Source organism: Castor canadensis, chromosome 12, assembly GCF_047511655.1.
Source record: "Castor canadensis chromosome 12, mCasCan1.hap1v2, whole genome shotgun sequence".
Classification (NCBI taxonomy): Eukaryota; Metazoa; Chordata; class Mammalia; order Rodentia; family Castoridae; genus Castor; species Castor canadensis.
This window is the reverse complement of record NC_133397.1, coordinates 56,531,194-56,552,970: the sequence shown is the minus strand read 5'-3', so window position 1 is coordinate 56,552,970 and position 21,777 is coordinate 56,531,194. Positions and strand designations below refer to the sequence as shown.

The following is a 21,777-nucleotide window of genomic DNA, read 5'->3' as shown; positions in this document are numbered from 1 at the left end:
GGTATCTGGGGTGAATGGTTTCCTCATTTCTCCTCCATAAATCAGTGTGGATAGTCTTGGCAGGCTCTGCTCCTCTGCAGGGTGGGCAGCTGTGAGTCAAGGGAGGGGTCTATCTCCTCCCCTTCTCCTGACCTTGTCTTCCTGCTTTTCACAGATGCGGTTCTTTCCCTGGCTGCCTCACAGCTAATTCTTTTAGCAGACAGTTCAGGGCCTGAAGGAAATGGGGTATATTCTTGAAGTAATAACTCTGAAAGGTAGTGGGGGAAAGTCCCTCCTTCAGTCCTAGCATCTGAAAAAAATCAGCTAGGGGGTGAGTTGCCATTTGGTTTACTTTCAGCAAATTGTGGCTTCTAGGAGTTTAAGGTGCTCTTTATATCTCACTTCATCCTATGAATCCAGGGAACTGGACAATAGCAAAGATTTTTGTGATATGGGCCATATTCAAAAGGCTTCTAGTCATGCAGATTTTAGGGTGAGGATGGGGGCAGACGCACCATAAATTCAGACCCCTTTAGCCTTTTTTTTTTTTTTGGTGATACTGGGGTTTGAACTCAGGGCTTCATGATTGCTAGGCAGGCACTCTACCACTTGAGCCACTCCACCAGCCCCCCTTTAGACTCTTAAAACATGGGAATTTCATTGCATAAATCTCTCCTCTCACATAGTTATTCAAGAAACCCACATGTGCTAAAAAACAAAGACAACTTTAATCTGGAATGCTTAAGGAAGCCTTTTGTATTGTTTTTAATGCACCCGAGAGAGGATTTTTGTTGGGTCACATCACAAATCTTACCTTCTTTTTGAATGGTATGAATGGGTAAGAACAGTGAAGACACAGGGGACAGCATGTGTGACATGGCAAATACAAAGGTTATTTGCATTCAACTCTTTTCTGAGATGGTCCAAAACTAAAAGAATAAACATGGAATTTCCACACCATTTAAAAAAACAGAAGATAGCTCTCCTAGTACCACCTATGTTTGTATATTTGGGAAAACACTACTACCCCCAAATCCATATTATGAACTGTGTCCTGCTTTACTTAAACTTTGATTTTGATGTCATAATCAGTCATTAAAATTAATGTGTGGCTCTGGGTTCAATCCCCAGCACTGCAAAAAATAAAATTAATGTGTGAATTATTAGTCACTATGAACAATTAAATACTACCATTTTGGGACAAATTTCAAAACTACCAGGGTCAAAACATCTAATATACATGTTTCACGAACTAGTGATAAAGAGCCTGGAAGATATTTATTGTGAGTTCTAGAATAAAATTGCAAATTTAGGGGAAGCTTTCATGTGAAAACATGGAATATGGAGGCAAGTACATAGCAAGAAAACTAAGGGCTGGGTCTGGTGGATCACAGCTGTAATCTCAGCATGTGGAATGCTGAGGCAAAAAGATCTCAAGTTCAAGGTCAGCCTCAAGGCTAACCTGGGTTACAGAGCAAAACCCTGGCTCAAAAACAAAACAAGAGCCTGGGGCAGAGCACTTGCCTTCCAAGCATGAGGCCCTGAGTTCAACTCCAGTACCACCAAAAAACCTCCAAGAAAATATAGTCGGCATCAAATACACAATATACAGACAGCAGTGTATAACTCACTCGCATGGGCTGTGTAATCAGGTTCAGAGACAGAAAGTCACTTCCTACTCACCCAGACGATCCATTAAACTGCTCCTTACAGAGGGTTCCAGCACTGAAATTAGCCAGCTTCCTCAGGCTGCAGCTGTTTACTGAATTTTCACATGTATTTAATGCAGAGAATATGATATACTAAATATGTATTTATCATACATGGTCATTTATACTTACTATACAGCTGGCCCCGTATCCATGGGTTCCACATCTGAGGATTCAACCAACCACAGATTGAAATATTCTAAAAAAAGATGCCTGTACTCAACATGTAGACTTTTTTTCTTGCCATTAATCCCTCCACAGTGCAGCATCACGACTACTGACACAGCGTTCACATTGTCCCAGATATTATTAGCCATTTAGAAATGATTTAAGGTATGCAGGACACGTGAAGGTCACATGCATATTCTATGCCATTTTATTAAGGGGCTTGAGCATCCAGGGATTTTGGTATCTAGATTTGAGGGGTTGGAGTGGGGTCTGGAACCAATCCCTTGCAGATACTGAGGGATGACCGAATGTTTAAATATATCGTATATTGACAGCACATGTCCCACCTCCTTTCAAATCTCTGGATAAAATTATCCCTGCTTAAAGAGCAACTACAGGGATAAACTCTTTTTCCTCTAGCAACTAGCAACTAAAGTAATTACATAAACCTCAGGGGCTGGCAGAGTACCTCAAGTAGTAGAGCACCTGCCTAGCAAGTGTGAAGCCCTGAGTTCAAACCTGCAATAATAAATAAGTAAAAATAAAATAATTACAGGGCTTCGACTGCTTCCCTTCAGCCCCTCCCACACAGGAGTCTCTGTTCTTTCTCCTACTTTCTTTTTCTTTCCTAATGAAATTTTGTTGCCTTGCACCTCAAAAAATTAAATAAATAAATAAAATGATCACATAAGCCTCCAAAATTTGGAATCCAACTGGATTAATATTTTAAAAATCCAATCAGTGGGGGCATGGTTGTGCATGCCTATAATCCCAGCACTCAGCATCAGGAGGTTGAAGCAGAAGTATTGTGAGTTCAAGGCCAGCCTAGGGTACATAGCAAATTCAAGACTAGCTCGGGCTCCCTCCAAAATAAATAAATAACAAACAAATCAATAATCCAATCCAAACACTTGAAGAACTCCATACTCCATATAGGTGTATCCAGCAATTCGTTTGTACATCAGTCGTGTGGACCTTGAAATATATGTCCTCCCCAAGAAGTAAAGCCACATCTGTAGGTGGGTGGTGTGGCAGGCTACATATCATTTTCATCCACGAAACAGCTGACTTGGATCAATGGCTGTACTCGCTGGAGTTCAGGAAGCTGGGAGGCCTGCAACTCAGAAGTGAGACTGCAGCTCCAGGAAGGATGTTAAAATAGGCAGTCTGCTCTGGATTTCACCACTTCAGCACCCAACTCCCATCTATCTGGGCCTCTAAAAAGTCTTAGTTTGCTCTAAAAATTTCATTTCATGGGGGAGGGGAGGAGCTGCAGCCTTTCTCCAGTCTAAGGCCAAAATTACAGACCTTCCCTTCACTTTAACCACTCAAAGTGCTAATCTTCCCTAGGTGACTTCTTCCCAATCCACACAAATGTGTGAATGACCCAATGGCACTTTCACGTTCCCAGAATTTGATTGCAGTAAAGGGTGTTTATCACCTGCTTGAAGATTTGTTTTGGGGGAGTGGGGTAGAGGTCTGTGCATTTGCCATCAACCCTGGATTTGGTCTTTAAGCCGGTCCAGCTTTGCAGGACTTCTTCCCATTTCTTTTCTGAACCTGCTTTTTAAAAACTCATGAGTTTTTACAGGGCAGAGGGGAAAAAAAAGCAAGCAAGGGTATGCTGGTGCAGCTAGAGGAGTGACTCACCTGTCCTGTCCGCACCGGATAGCAGGGATATAAGGCTTCTGGGGACCCTCTGACAAACAGCAAACCCTCAGGCTGGGATGGGGACCTTGACAATACGAGGCAAGCACTCTACCACTGAGCTACACCACTAGCCCTATTTTTCACTTACTTTAATTTTTTTATAGTAAAAGTAATAGTAAAGTGTATTAAGAAAAGAATTTAGCGTAACAAGGTAAGAGTAGGAAGAAATGGAAAAAAAGGGAGAAACGTTTCCGGTTCTCATGCAGGAAATGGGAGTACAGACTCCCTAGCCCTATTTTAAAATTTAGATAATTATACTTAAGCTGTATTACATTACAGGATTTTTAACACATTAAAAGGAAAAGTGATTTCATTTTATTTGTGATGCTGGGAATCAAACCCAAGGTCTTGTGCACACAAAGCACATGCTCTACCACTGAATTAGCTACACCCCCGACCCAGCTTGATTTCTTTTTAGAATTCCTAGTTGTGTAAGCACAGAACTTAAATGCTCCAAGAATCTGCCTGAATCCCACCTAAAACGCTAATTGAAACAAAACAAGCAAGCAAAAGAACCTCCCTAGCCATTCACAGGGCTTTAAAATCTTAGTCTCTATGGCTTTAGGTTCCAAGATTGAATCTCTACTCCTTTACAATAGTTCCTCAAGCTTTCAAATGCAGATCTAAATGAGAAACAAAGAAAACAAAACCATACATTTGGAGATAAGTGGAAGGTTTCAAATCAATGGGCCAACTGTGTTTTATTTTCAACATCTGAGCCTCAGATGAGGCCCAAACTTCTTACCCTTCAAACACTGAGTTAGCATGAAATATTAAAATATTAGGGCAGTTGAACCTGGAGATGTAGCTCAGTGGTACAGTGCTTGCCTGGCCTGCACTAGGCTCTTGGTTAGATCCTCAGCAACACGTGTACAAGTATTCCCCTCCTCCCCCATGCTCGTGCGCATATATACATATATATGTATACACACACATATACGTATATATGTATACGTGTGTGTATATGTATATGTGTGTGTGTGTGTGTGTGTGTGTGTAGTTAATACAAGTAACTGTCACTCAGGAAATCCTCAGATTTTCTTTTTTCCTAAAGGCAGAGACCTTGCAATTTTCTTTGCATATTTTAGACATGCCTAAAAAAAAGAACATTCCAGCCCCAACAAAACATCTTTCCCTGCCAGATGTCTGCCTGTCAGAAGGCAGACATCAAGAGGATCTCGGTTCAAAGCCAGCCTAGGCAAAAATACCCAATGCAAAAAAGGGCTGGCAGAGTGGCTCAAGTAGGGGAATGCCTGCCTAGTAAGTGTGAGGCCCTGAGTTCAAACTCTAGTGCCTCCAGAAAAAAAAAAAAAATCTTTCACAAAATAACCATATTTTTTTTTTTTTTTTTTTTTGTGGTGCTGGGGTTTGAACTCAGGTCTTTGCCCTTACCAGGCAGGTACTCTACCATTTTGAGCCACACCTCCAGCCCTTCAAAATAACCATATTAATATCATGGCAGACTGTAACTTCAGAATCTCCTATACTAACTGCTTAAAACTTCAACATTTGGTATTTTTTTTTTTTTGCTTGGTGGTACTGGGGTTTGAACTCAGGGCCACACTTGAGTCACTCTGCCAACCCAAACATTTCTAATTGCTTCTTTGTACATAGGACTTTTATTCTTGAAGTTGGGGCCCTCTTTTTCAAATCCCTATTCTTAAGAGAAGTATTCATCTGGCCGAAGCACCCCCGATGTTAAAAGTAAAGGCACAGTTCTCAATGCCTGTGTGGCACTACCGCTGTGATACGTTCCTGCACTCTCAAACCCACACTTTTCAACTGATCAGGCATAGGTGAAACACTCTCTATTCTTTTCTTACTTCAAGTCCTTTGTGGAAAATCATATGCAAAGTTCTTTCCAGGCTTTCCTTTTTCTTCTGGTGGGTGGGAGTAGAGGGGATAGATATGAAAGACAGGAAGTCTGTTCTGCCAAGAGAGAGAAATTGTTTGGATTCCCCTTACCCAGTTAGATATTTTACATTTGAGGATAACACAAACTGAGATACTTATAATAGGTACAGACTTTTTCTAACTGCTATGAAGATGATTTAAACAAAAGTTAACTACAGGTCAAAGCTTCTTTCTTCCTGATTTCAGATGCTATATAATGCAGAGAAAGATGCTTTAAAAATGTTGAGCTGAACGCAAGTCACTGAAATTCACATAATAGCTCCCTTTGTCTCCCCAACTGAAGTTATTTCTATTCTATTTTGGTTACTTGCAATTGTAAAATCACTAGTATTATTCACACACGTAAACATGGTAAATCACTAGTATTATTTCCCTCACCCTCACTTCCTCTATTTACCTAGGTCAAGGAATTTGAGCCAGAGGGAAAAAGTGATCTTTTACAAACCCCAGTATGGTAGCTAGTGCTAATCCAAGGTTTAGATAGCATTTTAAATAATGAGCTAGCTAAGGCCAATTCTTTTAAGTTTCTGGTTCATTTTAGTTGGATCCTTTTTTTGGTTTTGGTGGTTGTTGTTTTGAGACAGGGTCTTACTATGTAGCCCAGGCTGGCCTCAAACTCAAGATCTTCCTGCCTCAGCCTCCCAAGTGCTGGGATTACAGACACACACTCACTCAATTGTACAGCAAAATCTTTGAATGGAAAAAGAAAAAAAGAAGAGCACTGAGACATTCACTCTACCAAAGACAACACTACACAGTGCCAGATTTATCCTTTCTCTATCATTATTCTTCAGGTGATTCAGAAGAGATAAAAAAATACTCTACTCGCCAGCCTTCATTTTCTTTTCTTTTTTTTTATTATATTATTGTTGTACTGGGAGTACATTGTGACATTTACAAAAGTTCATACAAACATCACAACTGAATTCACCCCCTCCATCATTCTTCCAGCCCTCATTTTCAAGGGCAGAATAATGCAAGAGTCATTTAAATATATTTTCATCCTGCTGGGCCTCAGTGGCTCAGGCCTGTAATCCTAGCTACTTGGGAGGCCGAGACTGGGAGGACTGAGGTTCTAGGCCAGTCCAGGCAAAGAGCTGGAATAGTTGGAGACACCCCATCTTCAAAATAACCAGAGCAAAAGAGACTGTAGAAGTACCTCAAGTAGTGGAGTGCCTGCTTTGCAGGTGCTAAGCCCTGAATTCAAACTCCAGTTCCATCAAAAAAATTTTTTTCATTTTGCTTTAGATATTTTGTTAAAAATAATATGTACCTGGGAGCTGGGGATGTAGCTCAGTGGTCAAGTATTTGCCTAACATGCACAAGGCCCTGAGTTCTATCACCAGTATCCACCCCCCCACCAAAAAAAAAAAAAAAAAAAAGCCAAGAAGAAAAAAACACTTGCCTAAAAGTCTGTATGCAGATGAGCTAAACTGCCCCTGAAAAGAGGCATGCATTCTCACACAGGCCCATCAAGCTTGCTTATTCTGTGAAAGCCACCTGAAATCTCCTGGGAAACAAAACTGTGTTGGAAGAAAAAAGATCTCTAATGTAGCTGTAATGTGCTCTCTTTTCTAGCTTTTTTCCCATATGTATCTAAAATCATACAATAATGGGTTTTGTTAACAACTGAATACTGAACTTGACCTAACAACTAGCATAAAGTTCTCAAACCATCTTGCATTAGCAAAAATGAAAATCTGAATAAAAATAAAATGAAATTAAAGAGAAAACCTATTAAAAGAAAAAACAAACACAAAATTCAAGTTTACTTTGAAAAATCTGATTTATTTTTCTGAATCAAAAAGAGTGTATTCAAGTTAAATGTAGAATTTTAGCTTTCCACTAATCTTTCAAAATACTTTCCAGGTACAGTGCTCAGAACTGTATAAAAGTTAATATCCAATACCACACTTCCTAAGAAACCCTTCAAGGCATTGGTGATTCTAAATTTAAAAAAAAAAAACAAGAATTTTAATCACTGGAAATCTAAGTGACAACAGGTTTCAGATCTCTTTTAAAATGATTTTAATTTCTGAGGGACTCATAGCTGACAACTCCAACTAAACATAATACCTCCCAAATTCCAAATTATCAAATGCATTATTTCACTTTAGAATAGGAAACTATAAAATGGAATTTCTAAATTATTACATATATAAGTACACCATTTTAACTGTCAAAAAATTCTATATTCAAGGTACAAATGATAAATGTTTCACTGTTGTATTTAAGAGTCCATTCCATTCCTTGTTGTTTTTTACCAACATACTGTAAAATCATGACCAAAGGCCAAGTGTCAACCCATTTAACCGAACTGAACAGTCAGTAGGTACTGGTCCTACATACAGTTTGTGTCCTTTAACAAGCCCAGGACACAAAAGGTTCGGATATTTCTGAGAACATAATTTAGGAAACTTGAGAACTCCTAAGTGATTCTGAGAGCCCTGTACTCAGGATCTAGAAGACTTATTCATGGGCTATTCATGTGTACTGAAGCATGTCCAGCATGCACACAAACTTTTTTATTTGTTCAAATTGAGGTAAAACAGACAGAAAATACTTAATAGTAACAGAAGCTACATAATTAAAGCTAATCTTTTGCTAATTATATAATAAACTAATTTTTAAGAGACTCTCAAGCCAGTTTCTGATTTGTCTTCCAAAAAATTAAGCCATTTCTTTCAAATCCATTATTAGAAAAGAATATTTTGAAATGAAGGAAAACATTTTCCCCCAAATCAGCACTTTGTATTTAGTGAGATATAGTTTCTCATTATTTTATTTTTCAAATTTAGAAAGAACTCCCATTTGGGTGCTAACTGATATTTTCTCAGACAGCAAGCAGTGACAACTGGACTTATAAGTAGGGTTCACTGACACAGGCAGGAAGGTTTGCCAATATTTACAAAATTCCAGCCACTCTTCTTTCAAGTATGAAAGATGGCTACAAATTAGCAGTTATGATTAGTTTTCAGTAAAAATGCATATTTAAATCTTGATTGCTTTTGGCCAACATTTTAAATAGTCAAATTTTATTCCACTTCCAGGTCTCAAATCAAAACAAACAAAAATGAAAATGATTCAACTGGCATCAAGTCCCATATTCCAATGTCATTTTTAACACAACAATTATGACCTACTGCCAGTAATTATGTACATGCATCTGCGTGTTTTATTAAACAAGCACTGATCAGTTACATAAAAGAGTAATTTGCAAGAATGGTGCTTAGCACTGGATTACTACTTCTTAATGCTTCTGAAATAAATAGAAGCATTTAGAAAACACCAGTTCTCAAACACTTTTTTATCTGTAATTCAAATTTTAAAAAGTGTTTTTAAAAGTTACTTTTCCATTGATAGATTCTAGGGAGTCTAGTCCCAGCCGATATCACTGATTTTTAAAAACAAATAAATCCCTTAAGCCACATGGTAATAGAATACTACACTTGCTTATCATATAGAATCAGTTCCAGACAGATCAAAAGAAAATTTGCCAATTCAAAGTACTGTAAATAAGGTTCATCCTATGTACCCTGGAGCAGAAAACCTCAAAAATCACAATCAAGAGACCACCCACTCCCTCCACCACACAAAACCTACCCAAAACACTTTAGTTCTGAGCTTAATATTTCACTAAGATGTTAATAGGAGAAGCTTTAAAGTATGTAAAGCTACAGCAGTATCTGTTGAAAGCACAGCTACAGAGAAAATACCCTAAAGGGTTCAAGGGCTGCCCACCCATCCCTAACCATCCCCCCACCCAGTAATATGTAAAAGCTCCTGTGGAAGTTTTTTCTTATGCTAATAGAGGCATACCACCTACTGTGCTAAAGACTAAACTAGCAGCATTAGAGCAGTAAAGTGAAAATAGGAAGCCTACAGGAGAGATCTAAATGCTTACTTAGAGGAAACAAAGCAGCAGACAGGACCCTTTGCCCTCCGGTTGCTTGTAGGGAAGTGGTTGCATTAAACAGCCAGATTAACCCACATTAACAAAAATTCAACAAAGCTTTCCCAATACACCAGAATAAAACTTGACCTTTCCAGTCAAAGGGCACAGAGAGGCCTGTTCCACATCCTGAAGTTGAATGAGTTCAAAGATTGGCAATAGAGGAAAAAAGAAAGCGTTAGGGGTGTGATGGAAACAAGCCTTGCAGTTTATCGCACTGTCACACCAAGTTTCTCCAGCACGCGGACACCCTTTTCTTGGTACTCTTGTCGGGTCATCCAAAAGTTGTCTTTGTCTTTCATGATGTCGGCCAGGACTGCACCACCCAGGAATACCATGTGCTTTCTGCGGGGTGGGTCTTCAATTCGGATCTTAAATTTCTAAAGGAGAGAGAGGATAGTATGACGTCACATGTGCGCAGTGCTTTCAGCTTCGTGACAATTACTTTTCCATGTATCCTCTTGAATCACACTGCAGCCCAGCAGTAAAAGAGAAGTGAGGTACAGACACTTAGGAATTTGCCCCAAGCTCACAATTAGAAGACCACACACACTTGTTGTCCCATCATTATTAATAGTACCACTTTTTCAGTGTTCTGATTTGAATGATGAATTATACAACCAGTCACTGTATTGAGAATGTAAATACCAAGAGGTATGATTATGGTGGATTTTCCCCTTGGTATCTGAACTGTGAACTGAAGCCTGAGAAGAGGGCTTATGTGGTTTCTTCGAGGCCTAATGCCCCTATGATTCTAGTGTGGTGCAACAAGTAAGACTGAACTTTTCTTTCTTTTTTGAGGGGGTTTGGGGTTGGGGGCTGGGACTGAACCCAGAGCCTCATGCATGCTCACTTGACCTATCACTAAGCCATGCTCCCCAGCTCTAAGTCTTTTCTTCTAAGCAAAGCATACTTTCTATTGTCTCAAATTCAAAAGAAATGTTCTCAAAATAAATAAGGCCAAATACAGTCAAAACAAATCATGAGGATGTTGAGAAAAATGAACATAGTACCCAAGATTGTGGTGGTATATGCCTGTAATCCCAGCACTTGGGAAGCTGAGGCAGAAAGATTACAGAGTTTGAGAACAAGCAAACAAAACCACAAAGATTACTGGGAAGTTTTATACTCTGTTGCTATTATTAATTGTCTAAAAAGGTCATACCGTAATCTGCTTGCTGTACCTGAAAGTGAACCTTAAAATGGCTTGGAAATTTTTACTTAGTGTTACAAATCCTAGAAAAAACAAAGACTCGAAGAAACTCTCATTCTGAATTATGTCTTCATGTCACAAACAAAATGTAGGGATATGAAAATGTGTAACATGAGAAAACACCAGTTTATTAGTAATTAGTCAATTCTGAGACCAATCTACATTCTAACTGTTTTATTTATGTTTTGAGACAAGTTCTCACTAGTAGCCCAGGCTGGGCTTGAACTTTCAACCCACCTGCCTCAGCCTCCCAAGTGCTAGGACCACAAGCATACCTACTCCGCTTGGCTTCTATTTATTTTGCTTTTAGGTTGGAAAACATTGTTTGTTTGGAAACAGGATCTTTTGATTTTTTCTTTCTTTCTTTTTTTTTTCCTGGTACTGGGATTTGAACTCAGGGCTTCATACTTGCTAGGCAGGCACTCTTACCACTTGAGTCACTCCGCCAGTCCTGTTTTGTGATGGGTTTTTTTGAGATAGGGTCTCTTGAACTATTTGTCCAGGGCTGGCTTTGAACCTCGATCTTCCTGATCTCTGGTATCCAGTAGAGTCAGGGTCTTGCTAAAGTAGCCCAAGCTGGCCTCAAACATGTAATTCTCCTGCCTGCCTCCCAAATGCTGGGATTATAGACATATGCTACCACATCTGACTGGCAAACATTTTTATGATGGGTTGGATGGTACAAACATGAGGCTTTTAGAGTCTCTGTGGCAACTACACAAATCCATGTGTAGCTATAAACAGCCATAGACAATATGTGACAACAGATAACACTATGGAAACAAATGGGGTTGGTTGTGTTCCAACAAAATATATAGGGATATAATTTGCCCACCTTGGTGAGTCTGTCCTCTCCCTCGTAAGTCACTTGGTAAACACCAACTCAAGATAATCTGCTCTCTAATTTGTACCTGTCCTCAAGGAGCTGAACAGGACAGGAAGGAAACTCAACATCATGCTTTAAATCTATCAGGCTGGAGGCATGGCTCAAGTTGTAGAGCGCCTGTTTATTAGCAAGTGCAAGTCCCTGAGTTCAAACTCCAGTAGCACCAAAAAAAAAGTATCACTAACCTCAATTGGGCTTTTAGTGCTGTTTGGTAATTCTATTACATTTCTCCATTTTCTAAGATAATCATGTCATCCTCCTTCAATTTGAATCTCTCACAGCCTCCTAACTGGTTTTTCTCCATACACCTTTGTTTTCTTCTTCCTAACAGTCTATTCATTATTTACTGGTCCTTTTAAAACATAAGTCAGATACTATCATTTCTCTGTTCAAAACCTTCCCAAGGTTTTCTATCCTTACCATGGCCAAACAAGACCTGCCCCCTGCTACCCTTCTGACCTCATCTCCCACTCCTCTCCCTTGCTCACTTTGCTCCAGTCACATTGGGTCACTTCCATCAACTCCAGGCTTTTGCCCTATTCCTGCCTGGAGAATTTTCTCCCCTCAAAAAGTCATATGCTCACTCCATATAGGCAATGATTAAGTTACCTCATGCAAGAGGCCTTCCTGATTAGTGGTAAGGAACACTTTACAACCACTATTAGTTTCTTTTTTTTCTTTTTGGTGTCACTGGAGTTTGAACTCAGGGCCTCACACTTGCTAGGAAGGCACTCTACCACTCGAGCCAGTCCTTTCTTGTGATGTGTTTTTTCTGAGACAGGGTCTCCAGAACTGTTTGCCTGTGGCTGGCTTTGAATTGTAATTCTCCTGATCCTCTTCCTGAGGAGCTAGGATTATCGGCATGAGTCACCAGGCTATGGCTCACTACCACTTTCTAGCACCCTAATCTTGCTTCAATTTTCTTCATAGCATATTACTACTGATAAATTATTTACATTGAAAGCAGGGATTTTCATTTTGTTTACCACTGTTTTGTCTGTCCCCAGCACCTGGACAAGTGTTTGGTAACTAGATGAATTCAAGAAATGTTTGCTGAGCTGGGCTCAATGGTACAGTGCTTGCCTAGCTGTACAAGGCTCTGGGCTCAAGCCCTAATGCTGCAAAAAAGAAAGAAAGAAATGTTTGCTGAATAAATAAATGATCACCTGAGATGGATTTTAAATTATATGTATAATTTAATAAAATCAGAAAAATGAGTGAAGCACTTAGACAACATGGCTCCTTCCCATGGTTCTTCTAATTTGGTTAACGTATGTGAGCCCATACTCAATTTAATTTCAGCAATTTGAGTCATATATGAAAGATGTAACATTAGTGTTTCTAAAACATACAGTACTCCATAATATGGAATCTCATTATCTCAAAAGATTGACCAGAGAAAGTGAGACAAACCACAGAATTAACCCAAGATGACTTACTCTGGAACTTGACACAATTTGGATTGGGGAGAAACCCATGACAAAGAATCATTAACAATTATATCCTAGCTTAAAACTTTCTGCTGTACATATCAACAATTACCAGTAAAGTCTCTTTCAAGAGGTATGATGGTTATTTGGATGCAAAAGACATGATTACGGAGATAAACACATACAAGAAATACACAGAAAAAAAAAAAAATCCCTAAAATCAGAATTACAACATAGACTAAGAATAGTGATGAAGGCTGATTACATATTCAGAAAGTTAAAAATGAAACAACCCATAGTGGGGCATTTATCTCTTCACAGTCTATCAGGTTCTTCCCATGTACTTACAGACACCTTGGAGGCCAGGCTGATCATTACTGATGAACTAGGACATTTGGCCCTGGACCTACTCACCTCTATTCACTGAACACAGAGGTGACCTGGTAGAACCACTGTTCTTTCCCTTGAACCCTTTACTTCCATCTCTTCTCTTCTAGGCTGTACTTAACTGAAGTGGGAATTTGTTTAGAAGACATTTTGCTCCCCCTGGTGGTTGTCAAGATTCACAAGCTCCTTACAGGGTTTTAAAAGAATGTTACTGGTACTTACAGAAAGTTTTTCCACATCTCCTTTTAAAACTCGTTCTAAGTAAAGCTGTTTAAGTTCTCGCTCCAACCTCGAGGGCAGGCCAGGATACATAGTAGATCCTCCAGAAAGCACAATGTGTTTATAGAATTCAGACCTAGAAAGACACATGGGTATTTATAGTATCTCAGGGTTACTGTCTTTTTTTTTTTTTTTTTTTGGTGGGACTGGGGTTTGAACTCATGGCTTCCCACTTGCAAAGCAGGTGCTCTACCACTTGAACCACACCTCAGTACATTTTGCTCTGGCTATTTTGGGGATGGGGTCTCTTGAACTATTTGCCCAGGCTAACCTTGAACTTTAATCCTCCCAATTTTAGTCCCCCAAGTAACAAGAATTATAGGCATGAGCCACCAGCACCTGGCTTCTTTTTTTTTAAATAAAAATTTTTTTGGTTAGGGGTGATGGCACAGACATTTAATCTTGGGAAGCTGAGGCAGGAGGATCAGAGTTCTAGGCTAGTCTGGGATACATAGTGAAACCCTGTCTCAAAAAATAACAAAAAGACTGGAGGAGTGGCTCAAGTGATAGAGCATCTGCCTAGCAAGCATGAGGCCTTGAGTTCAAACCCCAATACCATCAAAAAACCAAAAAACAAAAAACTAAAAAACAAAACAAAAAAAACCTAAAAAAATTTTGGACTCAAGTGATCCTCCTGCCTCAGCCTCCCAATGTGGCTGGTGCTAGGTTTATTATTATTCACGTCAGCCTTCGGGGGTGGCTGGGAGAATTCAGTAAAATTACATACATATATGTGTATATATAAAACATGCATGCTACAGAACACATATAGTACACGTTATAATTATGTATATAATTATTTACTATAATTAGCCATATTCTACTTTGACTTTCTGCTTTTCGATTTTCCATTTGCAGTTTTCCCTTTTGTTCCTTTGTCTTAAGGCAAAATATCCTAGCAAAAAATGCACAACCTGGATTATGCAAAAACAAACCCAAATTAAGAGACTTACATGAAAAGGTGACTAAAAGACTAAGGGCTGCGGCATGGCTCATATGGAAGAAGGCTTGCGTAGCATGTGCAAGGCCCTGGGTTCAATCCCCCGAAACACACAAACAAAAAACAGAAACCTGACAACTAAATACAATGTGTGAGCCTTGATCTCATCTTACATAGAAAAAAGGACATTATGGAGACAACGGATGAAACTGAAATATGGCTGGTAGATTAAAGTATTATCAATAATAAACCTCTCAAACTCATTAACTAAACTGAACTGTGTAAGAAAGTATTTTTTCTTTTCCTTAAGAACACAAACTGGTTAAAGAGTACTGATATATTCAATCTACTCTCAAATGATTCAGGAAAAAGAGACAATGATAAAGCAAAAATGCAGGACATTAAAATTAGTAATATGCTGAGAGCAGAAAAAGGGCATACATGTGTTTTTTGTATTATTCTTGCTACTTTTCTGTAAGTTTGAAATTATTTCAATGTAAGTTTAAAGTGGCTTCTGAGACACAATGATGCGATATATTGTTTAATATCCAGTACCACCCTATCAAAAACACAAGTAATAGGTAACTTGTTCATTCTACTTGTAGTCCATCTATTTCTGACAACTTGGAAACCACCATTTCTAATGTACCTTGTATCAATGTCAGCCGCCTGGATTGTGTTAAAAAGCAACTCAGCAACACCAACTCCCTCGACATTGATCAAATGAGGCTGAAATAAAGCTTCTGGTGCTTCGAATCTCTCTCCCCCAACTTTAATAATTCGTCCATCTGGGAGCTACAACGAAAAATAACCAGGTACTAGTTGGCAGAAGAGACCAAAATTTCCCAGTGTTCTCCAGAACATTAGAACTTTTAAACATATCTGTTCTGTAGCCAAAATCATTAACAGCAATAGTTTTTCCTAAAATAATATTTTGAGGGTTAAAAAAAGGTAAAATATATTTGGACAAGTGTTCTTATTATCATGCTCGCTCGTTTTTAAAAATGGTATGTCATACCCCAAAATATCAGGAATTTCTTGGAGAAATCATGAATGTGTACATGTACATGTCATTTCATGTGTACGTGCAACAAAGCATAAACAGGCGTTATTGACCAACCACTGTATTCTGATTATTGCTGGTATGAATTTATGCTGCTTGTTTTAAAATTTCAATGTTTTTGTGAGTTTATAGATATTTGTCCCACATAGAATAGACACATTAAACATTTTAAATAATTTTCTTGAGGGAGAGGGGGTAAAGGAAAATGATGGAGGGAATGAATTCAACTATGACACATTGTAATAATTTTCGTAAACATCACAATGTACCCCTAGTACAAAAATAATGAAAATAATAATTAAAAAAAAAAAAAAGTAAAAAAATAAAATAAACCAGGGCTGGCGGAATGGCTCGAACAGCAAATATAAGGCCCTGAATCCTGAGTTCAAATCCCAGTACCACAAAAACCAGGAAGTTTGTGGTAATTTAATAGTAGCACTAGGAAAGAAATACGAACCGATTAAAAACAAAACAGAATTTTCTTTCACCAAATACTCTGTGAAACTATTATTTTGCCATCAAAATATTGTGTGTGCTACTTAGATAAAAAATTTAATCTGTGATATGATTTCAATAAAAAAGTTTAGTGTTGGTGGAGTAGCTCATGTGTTAGAGCACCTGCCTAGCAAGCATGAAGCCCTGAGTTCAAACTCCAGTACCACCAAAGGTGGGGGTGAGTGGGGAAAATTGTAGAAATATATAAATTTAAAAATAAGTTTAAGACTGGATATGGTGGTACACGCCCGTAATCCCAGCATTCAGAAAATGGAGGCAGAAAAATTTCAAGTTTGAGGTCAGCCTGGGCTATACAACGAGACCCTGTATCAAAAAAAAAAAAAAAAAAAAAAAAGGAGTTTAAAAAACATTGATCTAGACTATTTTTAATAAGGCAATTTTGTTATGTCCTACATTTTAAGTAACTGATAAGCATAATTTTATTTTAAGACAGTAAGATTTAAACAGCAGGATCAACATCAAATCAATATGACCTGCACAGAAAACTCTTATCACATGTTTCCATTGAATTAAATCAGAGATATAAATATAAACTTTCTTCTACCACCTTCTAACTCACTGGGCTGACTTAAGTAACAAGCATGCTCAGGTATGCCAGTATTTGCCATGTTTCTACACAAAATACCAGAATTAGTTTTACATAACCATTTCTACATTTATTTATAAATCAAATTGTCCATGAATATGTGCAAAGGAATCACATTTTTTAAAAACCCCAGAATTACCTTTTTATAGATTGCATTGATTTTCTTTCTTTTCTTTTCTTTTTTTTTTTTTGGCATACTGGGATTAGAGCTCAGGGCTTTGTCTATTGCTTGAGCCACACCTCCAGTCTATTTTGCTCTGGTTATTTTGGAGATAGAGTCTCTTGAACTATTAAACTATTAAACTGCCTCCCAAGTAGCTAGGATTACAGTCATGAGCCAGGATGGCCCCAAACTCCTGGGCTCAAGTAATCCTCTTGCTTCAGCCTCCAGAATAGCTAGGATTATAGGTTTATGACACTGTGCCCAGCTACACTGAGAACCTTAAATCTTATCTTACTCTGTATTTATCTACCCCGTCCCTTCTCACTTACTCATCAGTTTACTTACACTTACATTTTTTTTGTTGGTACTGGGGCTTGAACTCAGGGCCTCACCCGCGCTCTACCACTTGAGCCACTCCATTAGCCCTTTTCTGTGTTGGGTATTTTTGAGACAGGACCTCTGAATCTATTTGCCCGGGCAGACCTTGAACCTTGATCCTCCTGATTTCTGCCTCCTAAGTAGCTAGGATTACAGGAGTGGCTACCAGTACCTGGACAATTTGTATGTGTTTTTGTAATGTATCTTAAATTGATGGGAAAGTAAGGAAGAAATAAATAAAACATGTTTTACGTTTTTAGTCCTTTTATGATTTGCCTACTTTCTTCCAAACAATTCAGGAAGATGGAAAAATTAGAAATCTAGAGGAACTGTCAAAAAAATTTCATGGAAAGAATTTCCAGGGCAAATCTGGAGATCACTAAGTTACAAAGTAAGTTTTATTGTGTACTTGGATTTATATCTTTAAAAAACTATAAAAATTCAAAATTGCTTTAAAAATGATTATATTGCACATATTTGTGAATAAGTAGAGCTAACAAGGATCACAGGGTTAAACAGTATTATTTCATTTCAGATCAAAGATCACATATGGAAGTACTTTATATCAGAGAATTGAAAAAGACTTACAATGTTAACCAAAAATTCAGGTAGGGGCTGGTGGAATGGCTCAAGCAGTAAGAGTGCCTGCTTAGCAAATATGAGGCCCTGAGTTCAAACCTCAGTAACACCAAATTTAAAAAAAAAACAAGACATTCAGTAGGACTGAATCCCCCAGTGTAAACTATGATAGATAGGTGCTAAGTCTTCCTAGTTACACTTTCAGGTTAACATTTATTTTGAATACCTCATTAAAAAGTATTCAGTCAAAAAAAAAAAAAAAAAAAAGAGCAGTATACAGCTCCTGCCTTGTAAAACTCTCAAATTCAAACCTCATTATCACCAAAATAAAACAAATATAAAAAACCCAGAAGGTATTAAGTCAGTGAAGGCCACCACCGCTGAATTAATAAAGCAATACTTTAACTCAGGAGCAGAGATCAAGAGGGTCACAGTCCAAAGCTAACGCAGGCAAACAGTTCACAAGCCCTATCTTGAAAAAACCCTTCACCAAAAATGGCTGGTGGAGTGAGGGGCTCAAGGCGTGGGCCCTGAGTTCAAACTCCAGTATCACAAAAAAACAAATCATTAGCTACAGTTTAATGAAACAGGGATACTACATTCTCACAGTTGCATACATATTAGTAAATCAAAGGGTCTGAGACTCTTGCAGGAAAGTAAAATCAACTGTCTCTTTAACAGTTACTGTTTTTAATTTTGTGACCTTTTTTATTTTTTGGGCTGTATGAGGTTTGAACTCAGGGCCTACAACCTTGAGCTATTCCACCAGTCCTGTTTTTGTGATGGGTTTTTCAAGATAGAGTCCCACAAACTGTTTGCCTGAGCTGGCTTGGAACCATGATCCTCCTGAACTCTGCCTCCTGAGTAGACAGGATTACAGGCATGAGCCATGGGTATCCGGCAAAGCTATTTATTTATTTGTTTATTTTGGTGGGACTGGGGTTTGAAAACAGGGCTTTGGGCTTGCAAAGCAGGCACTCTACTGATTGAGCCACACCTCCTGTCCATTTTGCCCTGGTTGTTTTGGAAATGGGGCTTGAAAATTATCTGATCATGCTGGCCTCAAACCAAGATCCTCCTGATGTCAGCTTCCCAAGTAGCTAGAATCACAGGCAAGAGCCACCAGCACCCGACTAATTTTGTGAGACTCTTATTAACAGCTCAGGGAAATAACATTCTGAAAACAGTCTGAGAAATGCTATCCCAGATGCTAGAATCTCAAAATAACATCTCACATCAAATTATATTCTAAGGTAGAAAGTAACTTATGATTCTTACATTGATTTGCATTGTATGGTGTCCCAAAGTAATTAAATCTCAGAATCTTAATATAGGAAGAGATATTTAAAAGTCATGTACATAAAATATTACACAAAAAAAATCAAAAGTACTGATTTCAAGGGCTAGGGATAGAGCTCAGAGGCAGCTATGCACAAAGCCCTGGGTTTGATCCCCAGTATCAAACAAAACAAAAAACTCACTGATGTCCTTAAGCTGACACCAAAAACCATGGCTGTCCATTTTTATTTTTATTGTTTGTAATTTATTTTTATTATTGTTGTACTGGGGGTACAGTGTGACATTTACAAAAGTTCATTCTCCTTTATCCTCCCTTCCCTAACTGTCCATTTGATATACTTACTGTGTACGATTCAACTAATACTGTGGTTTCCAAGGCCAGTTTCTGCTCTTGCTCAATATTGTATCCCACATAACACAGTTTTTCTTTAATCATGCGAACTGTTTCAAAATCAGCAGAATGGTTGAATGCATATCCTCGCAACAGAAGCAGCTGGTACAAAAAAAAAAAAAAAAATAGCAGTAAGTTCCTAACGGATCTGAATGAGTTCCACTGTGCAAGTTAATGCTTTTTAAATGTCACATTGATAACAAACACAACTGGCTATCCTCAGTTCTTACTGAAAACTTCAGAAATGAGAATTTTATCTGTCATAAAAGAATTTGTATTTCATTTTTACAGAGAATATCAGAATACTTCATGAATAATAAATGGGTAAAACAAGCAAAAAAGTCTTTTTTTAAAAAGCACCACTATTCATGTATTAATGTTTAGTGTTGATAAACATTTCATGATCAAAAGTTTATTAATAGATGAGTGCTAGTGGCTCATGCCTATAATCAATCCTAGCTATTCAGGAGGCAGAGATGAGGAAGATAGAGGTTCGAAGTCTGCCCTGGGCAAATAGTTTGTGAGACCATATCTCAAAAAACCCATCACACACACCAAAAATAGACTGCTGGTAGAGTGGCTCAAGCAGTAAGATCTCATGCCTAGCAAGTGTAAGGCCCTGGGTTCAAACCCCAGTACTGCCAAAAATTTAAAACAAAATTTATTACTGAATAAATATTATGTTGGTAATGGACCTATGCCACCTGCCATTTTCTCATTTAACCAATGCCTTATTTATGAAATAATACCCTTGAGTCTTAGAAAGCTGCCTCTGGCTTTATTTTTGGCAGGGATGACACTGGGGTTTGAACTCAGGGCTTCATGCTTGCTAGGCAGGTGCTCTTCCACTTGAGTCACTCCAACAGCCCTTTTTGTAATGGGTTTTTTTTTGACACGGAGTCTACAAACTATTTGCCCAAGCTGGTTTCGAACCGAAATCCTGATCTCTACCTCCTGAATAGCTAGGATTACAGGCCTGAGCCACTGGCGTCTGGCCCTACTCGCTTCTTGTACTGTGTCTGGCATATATTGTAAGGATGATAGAATTTATAAGCGACTGAATAAAAGAATTATTGAGATACTTGAAGTTATAACCTCTAGTGTTGTATTTTTTCCTTTTTTTTTTTTTATTTTTTAGTTTTTGGGGGCGAGTTTAAGATAGGGTCTCTTTATGTAGTTATGCTGTCCTTGAACACAGAACCCTTCTGCCTCAGCCTCCTGAGTGCTAGGATTACTGGAGTGTACCATCATGTTCAACTTTGTTTTTATTTTAGAGATGGAGTCTTGGTATGTTGCCCAAGCTTGAAATACAGGGCTCAAGGGATTCTCCTGCCTCAGCCTCCCAAGCATCTGGGACTATAGGCATGGTTCACTTCACAGTCTGTCTTCCTTTCTTCCTCTCCTTCCTCCCTCCCTCCCTTTCTCTCTCTCTCTCTCCTTCCTTCCCTCCCTCCCCCTGCTTTCCTTCCTTCCTTCCCTCCCTCCTTCCTTCCCTCTTTCCTTCCTGTCTTTCTTTCTTTCTAGTGGTACTGTGATTCAAACCCAGGGTTTCACACTTGCAAGGTAGGCCCTGCAGTTCATTTTGCTCTGGTTATTTTGGAGATGGGGGTCTCTCAAACTATTTCCCCGGTTTGGCCTTGAACCATAATCCTCTGATCTCAGCCTCCCAAGTAGCTAGGATTATAGGTATGAGTCACTGGCACCTGGCCCCTTTTTATTTCTTAAATGATAGAAAATATTGGCTGGGTTATAGCTCAGTGGTAGCATTTGTCTAGCAAAGCAAAAGGCCATGGGTTCAATCCCCAGCACCACAAAAGAAGATCAGAAAATATTATTTTAAAAGCAACCTACTAAGAAAAGAAACAACAATAATACGATAAGCATTATGATTTCATTATTGTCCTTAAGCTGACAGCAATAATGACAGCCATCCATTTTTTAACCACATACATTATTATACACTAGATATAGAACAACTAGACTTTCTGTATATGTAAGAGAAGAAATACCCTTACTTTTGTGTTTATGTCCAAAATAAGACCCCCGGAAACTCTGCTGTTTACCTCCGACAGGATTTTGGCTTAGAACAAGAGTACAGTAACTTAACATCCCTTCACGTGGAGGATTACTCGGGAAGGGAGCCCAGTGACACAGAGAAGACTTAATGAGACCCCATGGAATGACCAGCTAGCATTCCTCCAGAGGGGCAAGTAATTATCTCCTCACCAGTATACC

At 38.6% G+C, this 21,777-nt stretch overlaps 1 protein-coding gene across 2 annotated transcripts in view; it reads right to left on the bottom strand.

Moving 5' to 3' along the window:
* Positions 1-7,247: 7,247 nt before the first annotated feature.
* Positions 7,248-21,777, bottom strand: part of Actr2 (actin related protein 2) — a 39,514-nt gene continuing 24,984 nt past the window's right edge. For both annotated transcript variants that reach the window (XM_020161681.2, XM_020161682.2), the window contains 4 exons: positions 19,495-19,644; positions 15,217-15,362; positions 13,571-13,703; positions 7,248-9,812 (listed from right to left, as the gene is read on the bottom strand). In XM_020161681.2, the coding sequence (XP_020017270.1) occupies positions 9,642-9,812; positions 13,571-13,703; positions 15,217-15,362; positions 19,495-19,644 (600 nt within the window). In that variant the 3' untranslated portion in view covers positions 7,248-9,641. The remainder of the gene's footprint in view (positions 9,813-13,570; positions 13,704-15,216; positions 15,363-19,494; positions 19,645-21,777) is intronic.